Source organism: Sus scrofa, chromosome 6 (genome assembly GCF_000003025.6).
Source record: "Sus scrofa isolate TJ Tabasco breed Duroc chromosome 6, Sscrofa11.1, whole genome shotgun sequence".
In the NCBI taxonomy this organism is placed as follows: Eukaryota; Metazoa; Chordata; class Mammalia; order Artiodactyla; family Suidae; genus Sus; species Sus scrofa.
The window spans coordinates 7,650,181-7,672,132 of NC_010448.4; the positions used below are offsets into that span (position 1 = coordinate 7,650,181).

Here is a 21,952-nt window from a genome sequence, read left to right on the forward strand (position 1 = left end):
TCCCCTCGGGCTGGTGTGATGGCAGGACAAGCCTGAGGGGTTTTGCAGGGGGCAGAGTCGATCCAGCCGAGAACCATGCTCCCAGCTTCTTGCCTCCCTTGTTGGAGCCGGGAAAGCACTTAACCCTCCGTGAAGGTCGGGAAGTCCTGCCTCCCCCACAGACCCCACTGCTCCACGGAGTCTCCTTGGCATGTTTGTTCAATGGACAAAATTACGCTTCTGTAGCAGTTACTTGTAGACTAAACAACAGTCTCAAGCAAGGCTGTCTTCTCACTGGAATCCTTCATTTTTGTGCATTAAAAAAGGGACATACATACCAGAATTTATTGCATAGCTAAATCACAAATTTACAGTACATTCAAAAGGGTCTAAATGAGACATGTAGAAGAGTTTAAATGTGAAACTAGAAAGGAACAGCCACAAGAGCATTTAGATTGCAATACACTCTTCGTGGTCATTCAGGAGTGCAGTGTCTCCAGCCTGGCATCACAGGACAGGCCTGGCCTGGCCATGGCAGGCCTATTCACATGGATTCTGAATGACAATCAGGAGGTACTCCTTATCTGTGGAGAGAGAGGGGCAAAATTAAGCCACCTTAAGAATCAAAGGTAATAAACGAATACTTGGGCTCATCTCCTTTTCTCTTCAAAACCCTACTTGGATGCTTATGGAGACCAGGTTTCCCAGCCTGGCTGCACATCTGAATCAGCTCTGGAGCTTTCAAGAAATGCCATCAACTGGGGCCCAGTCCTAGACATTCGGCCTTCATTGGTCTAAGGGGGAGGCCTAGGTATCAGTACTTTTATCTTTATAAAAAGCTCTCCAGGTGATTCTGATGTGGGGCGTGGGTGAGAACCTAGGTGTCGGAGCAGCTTTATTTACTGGATAGCTCTGATTTTACAGATGTGCTATAGAGAGGTTTGTTCCAGACCAGCTTGAGGGATCAGGAGTCGTGTTTTATACTGATCTCCGCTAACACTGTGAATGTACCTCCTTCAAGGAAGGAAGTATTTCTGTGGCTCAGGTCTTTGGGAGGCCTGGTGAATGTGCCCACAGTCGAGGCTTAAGACCCTACAGATTTTTTTAAAAAAAAATGTTCCTGCTTTTTAGGGCTGCATGTGTGGCCTATGGAAGTTCCCAGGCTTGGAGTCAAATTGGAACTGTAGCTGCCGGCCTACACCACGGCCACAGCAACGTGGGATCCGGGCCGACTCTGCCACCTACACCACAGCTCACGGCAATGCCGGATCCTTAACCCACTAAGCAAGGCCAGGGATTGAACCCATGTCCTCATGGACACTAGATGGGTTTGTAACCTTCTGAGCCACAGTGGGAACTCCCAAGACCTTAGAGACCTTTGATCTGCCCTCTGCCTCCCCCCCCCCGCCCCCCCAGACTGGAGATGGTTCTCCCACTCTCGGAGTGTCTGTGTGCTAAGTTCACATCACAGGAGACCCGCACCGCCTCCATTTTTTGATTACTCACACCAAAGGCAAGTGGGCAAAATTCAACTTCTTGATGCATTTCACAAAACTTTTAGGTTGGAATGTTCAGTCACACAGCTTCATTGTAAGACTAAAGAACATCACGGGTCATCGTGCAAGTTAAAACCCTCCCTCCCCATCCTCTGAGTCCAAGCTTTTCGCCAGTAAGGCAGACAGATGCTTTAACCATGCATTGGAACGGCCGGGTTACCTGGAGCTACCATGATTTCATGTTTCTTGGATCTGATCCTAAGGAAAGTTAGGTCGTTCTGAGGGTCGATGTCTCGGACTGTGCCCTTGGCTTTCACGGTCAGCTGGTGAAGAAGACCTGCATACTGAACCGTGGTCGAGTTGTCCAGGGTCGTTCGGATGGGAATGCCTGGCAGGAGATTCCGGTTGGGGTTAAAAAAAATTGTTCTCTGATTATGAACGGAACACGTAGGGCGTAGAAACACTGGAAAATACTGATAGTTGAAAGAGGAAGAAAACGTGCTGCCTCATAATCCTCACTGGTAACAGGTTTTACTTTTTTTCTTGCAACCTTTTGGTCTCTACATGGATCTAAAAATGTCATCGGATCAAACTGTAATGACAAATTTGACCCTTGCTTTGTGTTTTCTTGGTGTAAACGAGAGCATACGTGTTCTCCTTGTTGACAGTGCCACCAACGTTATTTTCAGGGGCTGTGCACGTCACTGTTTTATGGGCATACCATAATATCACCAAGGCCCTGTTGGATTGTTAGGGAGTGTGTTTTTGTTTTTGTAGCTAACAGTGCAGTGAGCATTTTGGTCCACAAGCCTTTTGGAAGTTGTTGGTGGTTTCTAAGGTGACACATGTCAGAAGTGCATCCCCCAAGCCTCCCGTCTGTGGCCAGTCGCCTTTGAGATGCTTGGTCTATGACATGGTGCTGGTGTCTCCCTGAGGGCCAGACACAGGCAGCTGTGTCGCCGCACATGCTAGAGGGTCCATCAAAAGGGATTTTCAAAACTTCTTTGTCACATCCTCATACTGTATTGCGCAAATCTTAATTTTCATCTTAGAAAATAGAGCAACCAAGACAGTATGCTTTTGCAGGGCACTCATTCTAGGTTCAAGCATGGTTAAATGTGGCTACTTGTGGGCTCTATTGTTTGATTATATGAGTTTAAAGCAGCATCTATTAATTGAACTGGAAGAATCTAGCCAGAAGAATATGCAAGTATAATCCAAGTCAGTTCAGACCTAGCCGTTCCATTCAAGTCACTCAGTGCTTATTATGGAACAGGTGCTGGGCTAGGTATTTTACTTACATTGGATCTAATCGGAGCCGGCCTTTGGGTTATTTTGAGAACCACCAGATAAGCCAGGGAATTCCAGGGATTTGATTGGCAAATGCGCCTTTAGTTTAGGGGGACACATGAAGGTGAATGTGGGATCCCTGTCCAGTTCCTCAGGTTCCCGAATTAAAGCCCATCCACTGGAAAGCCTAGCGTGGCTCTCTCGGGTTTTCCCACGGAGAATCGAGCTCCAGAGAATGGCAAACAAGATGAACACTTTTAACTTGGGATTCTACCCATTTTCATGAAACTCTTTAAAAGCCTCGACTCCAACTTTGAAGTAGACCCATTTCTTTTCTTTCTTTTGTTTTCTTTTTGCTTTTTAGGGCCGCATGCACATCATATGGAAGTTCCCAGGCTAGGGGTCAAACCAGAGCTGTAGCTGCCAGCCTGCAGCACAGCCACAGCAGTGTGGGACCTGAGCTGCCACAGCTCACGGCGACGCTGGATCCTTAACCCACTGAGCGAGGCCGGATATCGAACCCACATCCTCATGGATCCTAGTTGAGTTCATAAGCTGCTGAGCCACAACGAAAACTGCTAGTTTTTTTTTTTTTTTTTAATTAGAGTATAGTTGATTTACAGCGTTGTGTCAATGTCTGCTGTACAGCACAGTGACCTAATCATACAGATATATCCATTCTTTTCCTCATACCATCTTCCGTCAAGGTCTACCCCAAGAGACTGGGCACCGTTTCCTGTGCTGTACAGTAGGACCCCATTGCTTTTCAGCGCTTTTTAAGAAAACCATGGTCTCCAGGATAGGTCTTGCAAAGCAAGATGAGGACCATACGTATAGCAAAACCTATTCAGGACGTAAGGTGGGATATATCTAACTTGCGAAGTTTGTATTATAGTTTACTGGTCACTTATGCTCCAGAAGTCAGTTCTTTCTTTCACACCTGGTGAACCATCACAGGGCATGTGTCTTTAACCAACAGGAAACGGAAGTGTAGTAAACACTCAACCCTTTAAGAGTGCTTTTAAGAGTAATGAACAGTTTTATTCTGCATCCCGAATAGTGACTTACCTATAAAGTCTGTGTTGCTCAGAGTCAAAAAAGAAATACAACCAGGATAAATTATTTAAAATGGAGATGACAAGATTATGAATCAGATGCTCAGGCCTACTTAGCTAGTCTATTCATGATCCAAGTTAATAAATAAAAGAAGCCAGCCTTTCTGAATAATAAGTACACACCTGAGTTTTTTATATCCACTGTAGACCCTTGGAAAAAAAAAATCAATCAACAAATATTTATGGAGTTCTTGCTTGGTACCATGTGCTGTAATTAAAACAGTTTATTAGGAAGTAATTTAGCACGTGGTATCACATTTCCCTACTTCCCCTTCTGAGAGGTAACCCCTGCTCCCAGTTCCCTTTGTGTCTTTTCAAAGATAGTCTATGTCTATTCAAATATGTTTGTGTTTGTCTTCTTCAACTGTAACTTTCTCTGCTCTGTACCTTAATTTAAGAAATTTAATACACTGGGGCAGTTGGTCCATTCAGTCCGCATAAAGCTAGGCCATTGATGTTAACGACTGCGTAACGTGACTGCTGGCTGAAGGGATGCTTTGTAATGCCTGTAACTAACGTATCTTCCCACAGACATCTGGGCTGTTCCCAGTCTTTGACTTTTATAAACAAGGCCGCAGAATACGTCTGTGTGGATGCCATTTCACCTTTGTATGTATGTGCAGGATAAATTCCTAAAAGGACAAAGAGTATGAATTTGCTATCCTGGAATTTATGGCACCACTTTAAAATATGAATGACTACCATGCCAGTAAGCCGGTATTCTCGAACTGTACATTTGTACTTTGATTGATAGATTACATTCAAAAAAATAAAAGGAATTGGCCGGATGGCTGAAAAATCTAATGAACTTCAAATGATGGATTGTTAGAAATGTCAAGAATATTTAAAATTAAGAGCTTACAGAAATCAGGCTTATATACTCAAGAATGTATGCCAGATAGGGCTTTCTGGGAAACAGATATACACAGTCACCCATATGTAAGTCAGTGATCACGGCTGCATCATTGTAAACAGTGAACGGTTTTATTATTGGGAAACCAATGTTGACAAAGAATATACTAACAAAAACCTGTACCACTCAGCACTGGGCGAAACAGGTAAGTCCATTTTTCAGCCATGACTAGGAAGTCTAGGTTTCAATAATAACTGCCTAGAATTAGTAGACGAAAACCACTGGTTGAGAACAAGAACACATAAACACCAGCTTAGTTAGATGTTTTCAGTGTTAAACATCATGGGACTTCTGAGAGCTGCAAAGCCGCCCTCTAATAAATGGCACTTTCATCTCAAATTGAGTAGGCTGCTGAAATGGAGCATCTCATTTCATTCTGATCACACAACTTAAACTATAGGCTATTAATGAATATCCTTGTCATATGCTCTGGTTGTTAATAATCTGACCATAAAAACAAGCCCCTCATTTATATTTTTGGGAAAAAAGGTTAATTTGGCTTTCAGAAAAGTGCCCTGAGTCCTAGCACAGCCTCATCCTGGTAGAGGTTAATTAGAAGTTAATGGATATTAAAAATAATGTTTTGTGGCCTTTGGATGAGATAAGTGTTAATTGAGGAACGTCAGGAAAATAAAACAAAAGTCATTTTTAATTCTACTACTCAGAGAGAAACGCCATAACATATCCTTGCCTTTTCTTCCATGTTTAAGTGTTTATGTCTGCCTGGCTGTACTTGGGATTAGAAAACGCTGGCCACTACATCGTTTCCTGCTATTTTTCATATAATATTGGTGAGTAGTGTCCCATGATTCTAAATATTCGTCAACATTTTAAATAGAGTAATGGTTCCTCAAATGGATATTATGCAGTTAAGTTAAAAATGGGACAGATTGACTTGTCTATTTATTGCTATTATATATGATGCCTCAGTGATATCCTTTGCACCTAAATCTTTATTTCATCACTCCTCGAACTCCTAGGAGTGGAATTACAGATCAAGACGCATGGTTATTTTTTAGACATTTCATGCATCTTGCCAGGATCATGTCCTTTAAGTCTGTCAAAGTAACACACTCGATACATGGGTACCGGCTGTCACAGGTGAACGCGCCTGGGGTCAGGTGAACCGTGATTCCTCCAAAATTTAAGCTCGACTTAAACCTCAGAATGTGAGGAAAGACCCTTATCTGGAAACAGGGTTTTTGAAGGTGAAATGAGTTAAAATGACATCATATGGATTGGTGTGGGCCCTAGTCCAATGACGGAGTCTTACAAGATTAGAAAACAGAGCACAGAGGGGAGGACACTACACGACGATGGAAGCAGAGCTTGGAGTGAATTGTCCACAAGCCCGTGCGAGGATTGCTGGGAATCACCAGAAACTGGGAGAGGAGCAAGGGAGGACCCTCCTATGCAGCCTCTGACGAGAGCCTGGACCTGCTGCCAGTAACAACATCCAGCCTTCCAGCACCGAGAGGGAATAAAGGTCTAATCTTTTTTACAGTTTTCTTATGTTTTATTTTTTTGGTTGTGCCAGCAACAGGCAGAAGTTCCTGGGCCAAGGATTGAATCTGAGCCGCAGTAGTAACCTGAGAAGTACCGACGTTGATTGATGTCGTCCGTGTCCTTATCCTCCAGGCCACCAGGGAACTCCTAAGTGTCTAATCTTTTTAAGCCACGGGTAGTGTGGTGCTTTGTTAAGGCAGCCAGAGGAAAGGAACACAGCACCTCTGTGAACTGATGCAAATAGCCCATCTGAGGGGGTGTGGCAGAGTTTATGCAAATGCCTGGGAGTAAAACCAATTCAGCCAGAACCACCCTCTCAGGCTGGGCTGCTTTCTGGATATCCGAGGCATAGCTCTTGATTTACCTGTAGGCTGATGTTAAATCCTCTCCCTCCTGATCACTCAAGCTGGGGGAATTTATTATATTCCTTTGACAATGAGTTATTTTAAATTTATTTTATTATTTTGTAAAACACATCAAATGTCTTATCTGTACAAATAAATTAAAAATTCCCACATTCTCAGAACGATTTAATTACACTTCTGTTAAGTGCTGGGTATTGCACCAGGCACTTGACAATTATTATTTCCTTTAATCATCAGTAAAGTAGCTTATTTTCCTTTTTTAATGATAAGGGATGGAAGTTCAGAGTTTAAGCAGACTTTCAGTGGGTAGTGGTTCAATAGATATTTACTGATGGAGCTGCTCCATAATAAGGATTGGCTGTGAGTCTGTTGCCAAGCAGTGAATTGGCAATGGATCAGTTCCGTGGTTATGCCATGAATTGTGTGAAGCATCTACTCTCTTTCAGCTAATACTCTGGGATCTGTGGCACCTCTTGCCCTTACACATGCAACGAAACGAGCCTTTAAGAAGTTGCCACCATTGCTGAGCGTGGAGCAATGTGCCAGAGACAAGGCTCTGTGGACTGTGAGAACGGTTTGTGGATTGAAAGCAAGTTTCTGGTGTAAGTTGACAGATTTCATAGGTTGACAGACACTGGCCCTTCTTAGACTGTAACCACAAAGGCTACACTATACATTGCATTACAATTAATTCTCAAAGATTATATTAACTACGGTAAAGGAATCATTGCCTTGAAAATGACGATGGTAACTCTAGGCTTTTCACAATGTTGAAACGCAAGGAAGCTGCCGACAACGGTACTGCTCCCATCTTCAATATAACAGTTTTACTGCTGGTACTCCTGACATGTTAGAAGAGTTACTAAAGCTTTAAAAATTAGACAATATGGATAATTTCTTAGGAATATATAGGTATCTGTGTACATATCTTATGAATATTGACTTCCCTATCTCTTAGCAGAGTCTTGGCACATAATAGATATTCAGTAGATGTTTGATAAGTAAATGCTTTTTTCTTTTTGGCTGCACCTGTGGCATGTGTAAGTTCCTGGGCCAGGAATCAGACCCAAGCTGCAGTTGCCATCGATGCCAAAGCGGGAGCAATGCCGGATCCTTTAACCCACGGTACCAGGCTGGGGATCAGTCCTGCATCCTGGTACCGCAGAGACACTGCCGACCCCACTGTGCCATAGTGGGAACCCCAAAGGAATAATTTTGGTTTAAAATTCTAAGACATCTGTTGTAAGGCTTGCACAACAAACAGGTTCTTGGCTGGGTTCTGCGTGTCAAGAAGGCAACTTGAGAAGTATTTACCTTCTGCATTTACAACCATCGTTCCTATCACCCCTTTATGGCTCTGGATCCTCTTTAGGGTTTCCTCCACCTCTGCCTGGAAGAGATCAGGAAGGCAATTAACCAGAAGAGTCTTTGTGGTGACCCCAGTCTAAAGAGATCACTGTTTAGAAAGAGCCCTATCCCTCAGTCTCCTTAAACTAAGGTAATGGATGATATCATCTCAGATTTGGGGAAGAGAGCTTTGAAACTGTCAAGTCCCATAGACAAGCCTTTATAAGACCTCCTATGTACAACCCTGACAAATATCTTGGCCTGAAGCTTGCTGAGACAGAAAACTTACTGCCTCACAGACCTCACTCCATTTTTATCTGTCTCTGCGTCCTGGAAGAACATCCTCCACACTGGGTAGAAATCTGCTGCTGGTCATCTCTCATTCACTGGCCTATCTGTGTTCCTGCGAAAAACTCCTTTTCTATACTCCAGGTTGAAAAAAAAATGTTTAGAGCTATACCCCTGCCTCCCTCTGTCTAAAAGCATCACTTAGTTCATTGCAGCACAATTCACAACAGCCAAGACATGGAAACAACCTAAATGTCCATCGACAGATGAATGGATAAAGAAACTGGTTCAGTGGACTATGACTCGGCCATAAAATGAATGAAATAATGCCATTTGAAGCAATGTGGATGATCATATTAAGTGAAGCACGTCAGAAAGGGGAAGACAAATACCATATGCTATCACTTACATCTGGAATCTAATCTACGGCACAAATGCAACTTTCCACAGAAAAGAAACTCATGGACTTGAAGAACAGACTCGTGGTTGACTGTCACGCGGGGGAGGGAGTGGGGTGGACTGGGAATCTGGGGTTAGTAGATGCAAACTATTGCATTTGGAGTGGACAAGCAATGAGATCCTGCTGTAGAGCACTGGGAACTCTATCTAGGCACTTGTGATAATGAGAGAACAGGAAGGTATATGTGTGTGTGTGTGACTGGGTCACATTGCTGTGTAGTAGAAAATTGACAGAACATTGTAAACCAACTATAACAGAAAAAATAAAAATCATTTTAAAAAAGGCATCACTTAATGAGAAATCACATCCTTGGTCCTAAAGGTCACCTAATTGGGAGTTCAGATGGTTAAATTCAAGATGTTCTGTAAAAACAATACATTCTAAAATTCCAGGATTCTCTGATAACTACAACCTGGGTCTCTGCAAGATAAATGTTCAACCGTGAATGATTATTTTGGAATTCCACCATTGGGTTTTAAACTCAACTTTATGTACCTTATGCATAGTTTCTTTCCTTCTACAAATGCTAAAATCAAGCATAATTTTTCAAGCCTGCATATTTTTCTAATTGATTGATCACTGGATTTTATGAATTCAAACAGTATTCTGCAGTCTTGTGATGAAGATTTATGATGTATTTTTCTTTCTAACATTGTACAGATATACCTTACATTTAGTCAAAAGACAGTTTTCTTTTGCCCCTAATGTGGGTGGGAGCACTGATTTCCTCTTTCGACCACTATAGCAGGTGTTTTCTGAATTTCAGGCATTCATGTATTAGACTTACAATTTTTGCCATTATGTATAACATCTATATTATTTACCCAGCAGGTTCTTTAAATTACCTCACTGCTAAAATCTTAAATAAATGCATTTTAAAAGGAAGCTATACATCACTACCACAAATGCAAATCTGGTATCATTTGTCATAGGCAGAAATAACCATAAAAACAAAGCAAAGAAAGAGCATATTATTAAATTCTACACCAATGAAAGTTCTGAGCCTGAGGTCTGCTCGTCAGGTGAAAAATCGAAACTATGAAATGACAGTGCTATTAACGAAATAACAGTGTCAGAAACTTCCTGGTTATAGTCTAAAGGCTGAAAAAAAAGAAAAAAGGAAAGAGGAATGGCTTTCTCTGATATGATTCACTCTGTTTTTTTGGTATTTGCAGCTAATGTTTGTATCTCACGTTGGAAAGCATTGCACTAAAGCATAATAGCGGTACAGGAGAGCACTAACAGTACATTTTTGCCATTTTGTCTATAAGACAACGCCACAGATCCTTTCAGCCACAGCCCTCGTTTTTCTTTTTCTGTTTCACTTCTAACCGAACAATTTTCTCTGCTCTTCCTGGCATTTCACTCTTTTCCCATGTGTTTTCTTCTTTCGTGATTTCTGAGACCTCTTAATACAATCGCCTAATCCCCATGGCCAATCTTCTTTTCATTCCTTTCTTAAAAAACCAACAACTTTTTGCTTTCACTTTGCTCTTTTTCAAACTTTCCTCAGTCGCCACTATCCTTTTCTTATCCTCCTCCCCTTTCTTTTTTTTTTTTTTTTTTTTTTTTTTGCTTTTTAGGGCGCCATCCGTGACATATGGTGGTTCGAATCAGAGCTACAGCTGCTGGTCTGCACCACAGCCACAGCAACGCTAGATCCGAGCGGCGTCTGCGACCTACACCGCAGCTCACTGCAATGCCGGATCCGTAATCCACTGAGCGAGGCCAGGGATGGAACCTGCGTTCTCATGGATTCTAGTCGGGTTTGTTAACCAGTGAGCCACAAAGGGAACTCCTCCTTTCCCCCCCCCCCCCCCCCCTCAATGTTTCCTCCTTCTCCCTTCTCTCCATTCCCTTGCGTTCCCAGTCCCATCTCTTTCTTTCCTCTCAGGGAGATTTTTCTCCTCTCTTTGGCGCCCCTCCCCTTTTCGAAATTTCCTCGCTCTTAACGAGATTTCCCATCCCCCTCAGGATCTTTCATCCCCTCCGTATCTCTCTTCCTCTTTACGATATTCTCCCTCCCCAATTACTACCGCAAGAACCACCCCCCCACCTTAGATATATATGCCCCAAGACAGCTTTCCCATCTAGATATATTCTTCCCCCTCTTCCATGGTAGCTTTTAGTCCCTCCAGGGTCTCCGCGTCGCCCCTCCAAGAAGCTTGCGGAACACCCAGCCCACCGCTGTGCCGGGACCCGCCGGGCCCCGGGACCCGCCGGGCCGGGATCGGTCCCGGGAGCCGGGCAGCGAAACCCCTCGCCCTTAGAGCGGCGGGTCGGGGACGGAGACCCCGGATTTACCATCGCTCGGGCGGCGAAACTCTGGGCTCAATCTAGCGCTACGGCAGCGAGGATGTCAACAACGCTTCCAAGTCGTTGCTAGGAGACCGGGGAGGAAGTGACCTTCCGGAAGTGTTGGTGCCGCGCCTGCGTGTTTGCGGGTCGGGCAGCCGCCAGGCAGGTTCTTCCGCCCCGAGCTGGCCTGGCGCCTCCCGGCCGCCATAAGCGGAGGCTGGGGAGCGTGGCCCCGAGTGCTCACCTGGGGTCGAGGAGTACCGAGGGGCTTAGGCCGGGCTCCGGGTCATTCGTTCGTCCTCTCATTCATTCATTCCTTGAGGTACGCATTCGTGTAACAGGCACTTCTTCATCCAAGAACGATTTATTGACCACCTACCACGTCCCGGGCTCTCCTCTGGGTCTGGGGTCCATTCTAGCGCGGGAGACAGCCGAATGCGACAAAACGAAGCAATACCGTCTAAGTGTGATACGTGCTCTGGACCAAATAAGCCGGGGTGGGTCCGTCTGACTCCGAGGTGACATTTGGTACTAGACTCCGATGCCTGTGACACTCGGAGAACTGTCGCGCTGCCTCGTGCGGCGCTGATAGGTTTGTTCCCCGCCCCCAAGGACAGTTGTTTTTAATTAAAGCAGAACTATATCGCAGCATCGAAAAGTAGTAGCTTATGTATTTTCATTAATTTACATCTCCCCACCCCCAAAGCAGTAGGTGAAGCGCCATCTTACGGCTTATATTCTCCGTACTTCTAGCACCCCCAAGCTGCCCTTCACTCAGTGGGAAGAGTTGCTCCATACTGGTAATTTTGTTTAGTGTATTAGGATCTTTATTTTTGTTTTTACAGAATTATTTGCCCACATTTCTGAGTTGCTGTAAAACTGTAAATGCTAGTGTCGGAGGTTCTACCGAGGGCCATAGAAAAGCAGCTCGCTGGGTTTTTAAGGAACTGGTGGGGAAACAAGTTAGAGCAGTTAGGGATGGTCAGAAGTCACCTGCTCGTTTGAAGGGCATTGTGTATCTTTGTAGCCTGGGAGGAAGAGCACAGCTATGTGTGAGGCACAGAAGGAAAGTTTTGTGTCGTGTTTTCATGTGGTCCTAGGGTTTGAAGAGGGCTTTGATTACTAAACTGAGTACTAAATACAAGTGGTGAGTTGCAGATGCATCTTCATAGGGACCATGCTATAATGATCCCTGTAATACTGATCTGGTTTGTGCTTCCATTTCCAGTAAGTTGTCTCACCACAAACAAGACAGGCAATAGGTAGGAGCATCAACTAGAATTTCTATAGGTTCTTGTCAGGGATTCCCCAGGAATGGTTTTGAACTGGGAGGGTTTGGACTAGATGATCCGTTTCAGTTTGGTCTTGTCAGTTTAGGATTTTTACATTATGTACAGAAACACTCTTGAGAAGCTCTAGTTCTGCTTCAATTCCCCCCCCCCTTTGGTAGAGAAAGGGATCCTGGTCACTGTCATTTCCCCCCCTTTTTGTCTTCAAGAAACGAGACTTCTCAAAAAAAACCAAGTCACGATAGCTAACTCAGGTCCTTTGTCACTCGGCATTGGAATTCCAACTGAGATGGTTTGGAATGGGCAGCCAAGATAGTGCGGGAGGAGTCTGGTGTGTGTGTGTATGTAGGACTAGCTTTACACGGATTGCCTGTACTGCTTTTTAGTAATAAAAGTATAGGCATTTATAGCAGTACTGGCTGAATTGTATCAAGTGTGATTCTTGGGCTCTCTGGGTGTTTCTGATCCAGGAGATGCCTACTTAATTGTGCCACCATTTGTTTTGCTTATAGAAATCAGTGGCAGGGCACCATATTATCTCTAATGTCCATCAGCTTTAATGAAGGAACCGGCTGCATATGCGTGGGATGTGAATCTCCCCTTGTTTCTGGAGTCAGGGTGTCAAACTCATTCAATAGCTGACAGCTGTGATTAGAGCAAAGAGAGGCTCCAGCGTGAAAGGCACTGACAGGAGTAGCCAACTGCTGAAAACGTAATAAGAAGTAGCCAAACTGACTTCCAGCCAACAGTCGAGTTTGACTTGCTGCGCACAGGAAATCAATGCGGAGAATATGAGTCATTTTCTCCTTATCGATTTTCACTTCTAATTATTTCTTGGAGGTAGCTTGATTGGGTTTTTATGCCGTTTTGGAACAAGAATGAATATCCAGAGCCATGCAGTATGTATGAAGTATCTCGGCGGTGTCTGTCATGGTCCCTGCTCCATCCTCAGTACGTGGGAGTCCCTCTTTCCCCTTTTCTCTTCTCCCATCTGTCCCCTCACCATTTCTTTTGACCCGTAGTAAGTGCCACGGAAGTTTGAACTAAAGTGAAGGAATTAATGAATGCTTTTGGCAAGTACTCTGAAGTGACCCCCGAGGTTGTGGTACATGCAAAGATAAGGTCTACTATGCTTCATGTATGATTTTGTCAAAGTGAGATGATTTTCTTCTGGGTCTCTCTGTCTCTTTGATCATTTGTTCCTGCTCTCTGCTTAGTCTGAAGAAATCAAGGTAACTTCATCAGCTTGAGTTTTCTCCTGGGGTTTTCTCTGCTACCCCATATATTATCTAACGCTGCCATTCCTGCTAATTGGCAAATCCCTAAACACTGAGCCATTATTTTGTGCCCAGTTTCTCACAAGATAAAGTATTATTTGTAAACTTCACCAGAACGTCTCCCGGTACTCTACTGGTTTTGCTCAAAAAAGTGTGCCCTAGCTTCTCTGAAAATGTCCCTAATACTGAGGCAGAATTAGGGATGTCCCTGTTATCAGTGAGTATCACACACAGCTGACCCAGGGCCATGGCATTCGAGATTTAGGGTTTCAGAAGATCAACCGTCTTCTACTTTTGATTAGGACAGAGGCACCCTCTAGGGTAATTCTTTCCAGGACTCAAATGTCACATAAACATTTACTTCCCATGAAGCTAGCCTCTCTGTTGGAATTAAGTAATGTCCTAGAGCACAGAATTTGGAGTTACATGCAGCTAGGGTTGGTGTTTCCAGGTGTGTTTCTGTGAGTAAGATAAGTTCTTGGAGCTTCTGTTCCCCATTTATAAAATAGGAACAGCAAGGTGTAAATGATATGTGGGTAAAATGCTTGGCTTGTATCAGGTGTCCACCGTGGGTCACTGAACCACGTTTCTTTCTTGTGTTACTTCCTTTCCTTAGTGCATCTTTCCTTCTTCCCTCCATTTCTTTTCTCCCCCCTCTCCTTTCATTGTTCTCTTTCTCTAGGCTTTTCCTCCTCACGTCCCTCCCGTTTCTCTTCTCTCCCCTCTCTTCAACGTCCTTTCCCTTCATGTCCTCAATTGAAAAATCCAGAAATCATATTATTGACTTTCTCACTAAAGAACGTCTTTCCCTTTCTTCTCTTGTCCCTTTTCTAATGTACTTCATCTACCTGTAATCTCCTTTCTTCACATTTCTCATTTTTAAACTTCCAGCTCCAGAATCAGTTCCCATCTCTGTGTATTGCATCCAATAGCTATTCTCCGTATCTCAAAGTCGAGGGAGAACTGTAAATATTTCCCAGACTGTTAATTTTGTTCAAGAAAGAAGGGGCTGAAGGGAACAGTGAATTCCATGCACTTATGTACCCCTTCTTTTTTCTTGGTAATTCCGTCCCAAGGTTGCTGATACATATTCATTCAGTCTCTCTAATCTATTTAGTTTCAGAATGACTTTCACTGGTTGGTATAAGACCAAAAAAGTTTGGCGCACTAAACAAAAGTGAGTTGGTGACTTACTAACAAAAGTCGAGTGCATAAAACAAAACGTACTGTCATTGAGTTACCACAAAGTGAACTCGTGTGCGACACGCAACCAGGCCAAGAAATAGAACACTGTCCGCATTCCAGAAGCTTCCACATGGCCATTCCCAGTCATTACCCCTGCCTTTTTTGGTCTGAAAAGGGTAAAATATTTACTATCTGGACTTTTACTGAAAAATTTGCTGACCTCTGTAGTAGACTTTTTCTCTCTTGAGTTTTCAAAATATGTTGGATGGTTGAAAACAAAACATTGTTCACAGTATGTATATGTAATATGTAAAATAACCACAGCACAAAGTGGGGGAGGCTAAAGGGACAGAACCTTACATCACATTCTACCTGAAGTGTTCAAGTACTGTTTCTAAATAGACTGTGAAAAGTGAGGTGTATAATTCTTAGAGCAACCAATAAAAAAGTATATAAACAGATACAATAAAACATCGTAACAGATACATTAAAATGGAACACTAAAAATTGTTCACATAATCTAAAAGAGAAAGGAGCAAAGAAATGGAAAACAAATGGAACAACCATTAAATGATATAATTGTTGAATTGAATTCCAATATATTACCGAATACGTTAAATGGATATCATCTAAGCACACCAACTAAAAGAGAGGTTGTCAGAATTCTTTAAAAAAAGACCCATAGTTTATGTTTCTGGAAAGATGGAGTAGATGTGTGTTTCCACAGTCCTCTCCATGGGATATAACTAAAAATCCTGGAAATTAAATATGCAAACGTAAGACTTTGACAGTGGAGTAAATCAGGAAGGTTGCCTAGGCACCTTAGGACCCAAGGAATGACATGATTTAAGATACCTGGATTTCCTTTTTGCCTCATATACTCTAGACTAGGAGCTAAAGAAGCTGATAACCCAGAATGCTGACAGGCACAAGACATTTTAAAAAGTCCTAACAGAAGCCTACTCCTGAGCCAGAGGATTCCAGCCAACAAGATAGAAACTCTTAGAGAATAACCTTCCTGCTCCAGCCAAGCACTGGCAAAGGCCAAGTGAAGCATGCAGACGTCCACTCTTGCCTTGCTGTAGTTCCCCGCAGTCACCACTAGAGGATTGTCAGAGAAGGCGAGTAAGTAATTGGTACTCTTCACAGGGCTGGTTGTCCTCAGCAGTTTTTTTTTTTTTTTTTTTTTTTTAAATGGCCAGACCCACGGCATATGGAGGTTCCCAGGCTACGGGTCCAATTGGACCTGTAGCCTCCGGCCACAGCCACAGCCACAGCCACACCAACACGGGATCCAAGCTGTGTCTGCAACCTCTACCACAGCTCACGGCAATGCCAGATCCTTACCCCACTGAGCAAGGCCAGGGATGGAGCCCTCTTCCTCATGGATGCCAGTCGGGTTCCCCAGCCACTGAGCCATGATGGGAACTCCCCGAGCAGTTTCAGTGAAGTCCCCTTGGAGACCCTGGACTCCACGGTAGCATGTGAAGAATTCCATTAAATATAAACTGCCTAACCAATAAAAGGCAGATATCATCAGAATGGTTTAAAAAACATGGCCTAACTTTATGCTGTCTACATGTAACTAACTTCAGATGTACTTATAAAGGCATATAAAAAAGAGATGGAAACAGATATAACATGTAAACAGTAATCCAAAGAAAGCAGGAGTGGTTGTATTAATAGAAGGTATGTAGACTTTAGAGCAAAGAAAACCACCAGGTACAGACAGGAATGTTATGTAATGATAACATGGTCCATCCTGAAGAACACATTGCAAATCTGTCAAGGTATACACCAAACAACAGAGCTGCAAGCTATGTAAAGCCGAAAGTGACATAATTTAAAGGAGCAGTAGACATATCTTCAGGGATAGTCGAAGACTTCAACACCCTGTTTTCAACAGTTGGTAGAAGAATCACAGAAAAATCACTGGGGGTAAAGAACTTGACACCATCAGCCAACAGGATCTAGTTGACATTTATAGAACACTCTAACCACCATCAGCAGAATACATATTCTTTTCAAGAGTCCACAGAGCGTATGTCAACATAGACCACATCCTGGGCCATAAGACAAACCTCAATAAATTTAAAAGAAGTGAAATCAAACAGTATGTTCTCCCATGGCAGTGGTGCCAGGCTAGAAATCAATAACAGAAAGATAATGGTAAAATCTCTAAACACTTGGAAAATACATGACACATTTCTAAGTAATGTGTGAGTCACAGAGGAGATCTTAACGAAACTAAAAATAGGACAGTGAACTGAATGAAAATGAAAGTACAACATATCAGAATTGTGTGACACAAATCAGTGATGAGAGGGAGATTTATAGCACTGAAGTATTACATTAGAAAGGGCAAAGCAGCTTGTTAATAATGTGAGCTCTCACATTAAGAACCTAGAAAAAGAAGAGCAAAATAAACCCAAAGTAAGCAGAAGAGTGTAAATCATAAAAAGCAGAAATCAGTAAAAGTTAAAACAGGAAAACAATAGAGAAAAATCAGAGTTCTTTGAAAAGATCGATAAAATTGACAAGCAAGATGGACGAAGACAAAAATGGGAGACAGTATCAGGCAGTATCAAGAAGGAGACATGGAACGCCACCGCATACTTTGCAGAGATAGAAAAGTTCTATTAACTTTGCATACATGCAGCTGACAGCTTAGATGAAATGGACCAGTTCCGTAAAACTACCCACCACAAAAACGCACCCAGTATGAAGCAGATGATTTGAACAGTCCTGTACCTGTTTAAGAAACCGAATTTACAATTTGAAAATTCCCCAAAAGAAATCTCCTTTGGAGATTCACCAGAGAAATCTGCACAATGTTTGAGGACTAATTAACGTGGTTTGTGCACAATCTCTTTTAGAAAATAAAAGAGGGAAAACTTCCCGATTCATTTTATGATGTTATCCTTACCCTGATACCAAAACCAAAGGCAGTAAAAAAAATTTTTTTTATAAAAGGAAAGAAAACTGTAGACCAATATCTTCCTTGACTGTACATATAAAACCCGTAACAAGATATTAGCTATAAGAATTAGCAATGAAAAAGAATTATATACCATTACCAACTGGAGTTTATCCCAGGGATGCAAGCTTGGTTTGCCATTGAAAAATCGGTCAGTGTAATTAATTCACTGTGTTAACAGACCGATGAATCAAAAAATAATCACATTATTAATCAGTTGATGCGAAAAAAGAATTTGATCGAATTCAGTACCGATTCATGATTTTTAGAAAAGTCACTCAGCAAACTAGGAATAAAAGGGAACTTCCATAACTTTATAAAGATCATCTACAGAAAAGCTGTAGATAATGTACTTAATGTTGAAAGACAAATGCTTTTCTCCCAAAACAGTGGACAAGAAAACGATGTCCTCTTTCCCTGTTCTTTTAACGCAGTGCTGGACCTGTTAGCCAGTACAATAATGCAAGAAAAGGAAATAAAAGCCAAACAAATTGGAAGTGAAGAAATAAAAACTGTCCCTATTTGGAGATGATATGATTGAATATGTAGAGAATGCAAAGAAATATATGAAAACAGTTTCTAGAAATGAAATTTTCATTAACAGCATCTACATAGGACTGTATGCTGAAAACTGCAAACTGCTGATTGAAGAAAAGAAAGAAGATCAAATAAATGGATGCACAGGATTAGCCCAATTCCTGCCAAAATCCCAGCAAGATTTTTTTGTGAGTGTGGAAAAAATTTTCCTAATGTTTAAATCGAAAGCCAAATATAATAGCTAAAACAATTTTGAAAAAGAAGAAAAAAAAATTGGAGGAAATGCTATACCCAATTTCAAGATCCATTGTACAGCTATAATTATCGAGACTGTGTGGTATCAGTGGAAGGATAAACATATAGACCTGTGCAACAGAATAGAGAATCTTGAAATAATCCCACACAAGTATACCCAAGTGATTTTTGACAAAGGGGACATAGCTTTTTCATTAAATGGTGCTGGAGAAATTGAACACCTAAAAAACAAAAAACCAAAAAAACAAGCAACCAAAGAAAACCAACAAATCCTTGATATAAGGCTCACACCCTTATATATAAACTCAAAATGGATCACAGATTTAAATGTAATGTAAAACTATCAAACTTTTAGAACAACATAAGAGAAAATCTTTATACTCCAGGGATAGACATAGAATTCTTAGCACCAAAAGCACAATCCATAAAAGGAAAAATGGATAAATTAGTCTGCATCCAAGTTACAAACTTTGCTCTGTGAAGACACTCCTGAGAGAATGAAAGACACGTACAGACTGGGGGCAAATATTTGCACATCCTGTATCTGCTGAAGGACTAGTATCTAAAATTATCAAAGAACTCTTAAAGCTTAATGATAAAAAAACCAAATGGTCTAGTTCGTAAATGGGCGAAAGACATTCCACTAAAAAGATACAGATAGCAACTAAGCACATAAAAATATATTAAGTATCATTAGCTATCAGGGAATTGCAAATTAAAGCCACAGTGAGTTAGCATTACTGGAATGACCGAAATAAAAAATAGTGACAACACCAAATGCTGTAAGGATGTGGAGAAACTGGATCACTTCTACATTGAAGTTTGATTTTTTTTTTTTTTGGTCTTTTTTTTTGTCTTTTTAGGGCTGCACCCGTGGGATATGGAGGTTCACAGGCTAGGGGTCCTATTGGAACTGTAGCTGCTGGCGTAATGCCAGAGCCACAGCAATACAGGATCTGAGCTGTGTCTGTGACCTGCACCACAGTTCATGGCAATGCTGGATCCTTAACCCACTGAGAAAGGCCAGGGATGGAACCCTCGCCTTCACGGATGCTAGTTGGGTGCACTACCCGCTGAGCCACCACAGGAACTCCTCGTGTGTTTTTTTTTTGTATTTATCCTGCTAGATATTCGTTGTGCCTCTTGAAACTGTGACTTGCTGTCTTTTGTCTGTTTTGGGAAACTCTCATACTATGTTTTTCAGTTTTCAGTAATTAAAAATGTTTTTTAGTGAATTAAGATGATAATCTTTGTCTAAGATAACTGGTGGAAAAATGTTTACTCATCATACTCTGCATGCGTATTTCCATCCATACAATTCTAAATATGAAAACAAAATAGCGCAGTGGTATATGCTGTTTTCCCTTTATTGTACCCTAAATCATCTCTGCCTGTTCTTACTCTCAGAATCTACTGATTATCACTCAAGACATGTTAGGCTAATTTTGCTGTACGTTTTACTTCCTAATTAAACCTGTGTGAAGATACGTAGACAGTGACATAGTCTCTCCAGACCTTTAAAACTAAGGGTATTGGCTGTCGGCTGATGGGGAAGCCTGTTAACAGTAGCAGATTGTTCTGTTAACAATAATCCCTCATCCCTCATTTTTGGGCTAGTGGGGCACAGTTTTCCAAGCACTTTCACAGGCCCTGTCTCACTTGCCCTCCCAACAACCCCTTGAGCTTGGCAGGCGTGCAGATAGAGTCTCTGAGGCAAAGAAGCCAATTGACAGAATAAGAGTCCAGAGTGGTAAATCTCATTTCATACCAGTCCGGAACTTCCCGGGAGGGCTCTGAGTCTGTCCGCAGGCCTGCTCTGTACTCTTCAGGTTGCCTCGTTCCAAAATATCATAGTTCATCCAGACACACAATGAGTAGTCCAGCCAGAGGCAAAGATCTCGTCCTTGCCTTCCTCTCCTGCCCTCACGTGTGCCGCACCTGGGAGATGTGTTATCTGCTGGGAAAGGGAGGGTCGTCCTGCTCCTCCCAGTTGACAGCTGCTTCCTTACAGCACACCAGACATTCCAGGAAGAGCCCTCCTGTAAACATTTTGGTTGACCTCTTCTCTTGCAGCCGACTCTGGAATTGAGATGGGTTCGGTGGATCCTAGAAGGATTGTGCAGATGCAGGAGTTGACCAAGTGGAATTGCTGTAAACGTTGGCCAGCAGGAAGCAGCGTCACTTGTAGAATCTTGGGCCTTTCTCCTGACCCCTGCAGGGATTCGGAGACCGAGGTAAGAGACAAAGCAGGTTGGTGGGGATGGAGGGACCTATTTGGAAGGCAAAGGGATGGAGGCAATGTGGGGGACCGCAGTCCTTCCCGGCATGAGTCATGCTTACACAGGGCAGTCATTCCTTCAGAAGAATTGATGGACTAGTTGAGCTACATGGGAATGCAGGGACCACAACTGTGGATAAGACAGGAATATCCCCTGCACCTCCCATCTAGTGGGGTTATGCTTAATAAACGTAATTACATCCCTGTACAGTGGGGTTCCTTGAGGGAGAGGGGTGGCAAGTCGGGGCTCGTAAGAGGTCAGCATGGCCTGGTGTCCAGAAGCCTTGGGAGGGTTCCTGGAATTAGGAGTATCTATGCCACGTTGTAAAGGAGAATCAGACACTTGTTAGGTGATAGGTTTGGAGCTAGGATGGAAGGAAAAGCATGGGTGACAGAACAAAGATGTTTCAAGGAACTAAAGTCACTGCACTTGGGCGTGACTTTAGCTAAGGCTTTGGTGCATGGGGCGGGGCCGGAAGAGTGCTCTAGGCAAAACCCAGTAGTACTTTGAAAAAACTGGGTTGAAGTGCTTTACCTGAAATCTGGGAAACTGCCGTGAATGAGCCATGGCCCCCTACCCCTCTCTGGTGTGTTTAGGTAGGAACCCTGGCTTCGCATATGCAGGCCAGGAGGTGCAGGTTAACTCAGGGAGGGTACTGCATTTCATGCCTTGCCTGGTGAGTTGTGGCTCCCTGTCCTCACGGAGGCAGACAGCGCCCTCCTGTGGCAGTGAGACCGCACTCCACCGGCAGGTCACTGGCCCCGACATAATGAAACTGCATTTTTGCAGTTCCCCTTGGAGGTTGCAGTCAGGAGAGTGGGCTGAAATTCTGAAACCAAATAACACAAAGAGAGCGCTAGTTCTTATGAAGAGCCGACTAACTTTATTTGCTAAAATTTACTCCTTTTCATGTGCCTCCATGGCAGTTTCCTGATTGAGAAAAATGACAAGATAAATAAATAAAAATGTAGGAGGAGAACTAGCAAGAATGGGAAATGTTTTGTCATTTCCCTTTCAGCCCCACCCCTACCCCTGACGTAGCTTTGGCCAGCAGAAAGGAATTAGTAAGTGCATCTACTGGTGTGAGCCGTTTTAA

The 21,952-nt window shown here is 42.8% G+C and overlaps 2 protein-coding genes across 2 annotated transcripts in view; one reads left to right on the plus strand and one right to left on the minus strand.

Moving 5' to 3' along the window:
* The window catches only part of CDYL2 (chromodomain Y like 2), a 286,970-nt gene that overhangs the window by 229,704 nt on the left and 35,314 nt on the right, over positions 1-21,952 (plus strand). The window contains exons 8-9 of the transcript XR_002345297.1: positions 5,504-5,584; positions 20,651-20,811. The gene's annotated coding sequence lies outside the window, so the exon portion shown is untranslated. The remainder of the gene's footprint in view (positions 1-5,503; positions 5,585-20,650; positions 20,812-21,952) is intronic.
* Positions 264-11,200, minus strand: DYNLRB2 (dynein light chain roadblock-type 2). Its single transcript, XM_021097077.1, has 4 exons — positions 11,064-11,200; positions 7,979-8,054; positions 1,696-1,863; positions 264-563 (listed from the first exon to the last, which is right to left on the minus strand). The coding sequence occupies exons 1-4, from the start codon at positions 11,064-11,066 to the stop codon at positions 520-522; spliced, it is 291 nt and encodes a 96-aa protein (XP_020952736.1). The 5' UTR covers positions 11,067-11,200; the 3' UTR covers positions 264-519.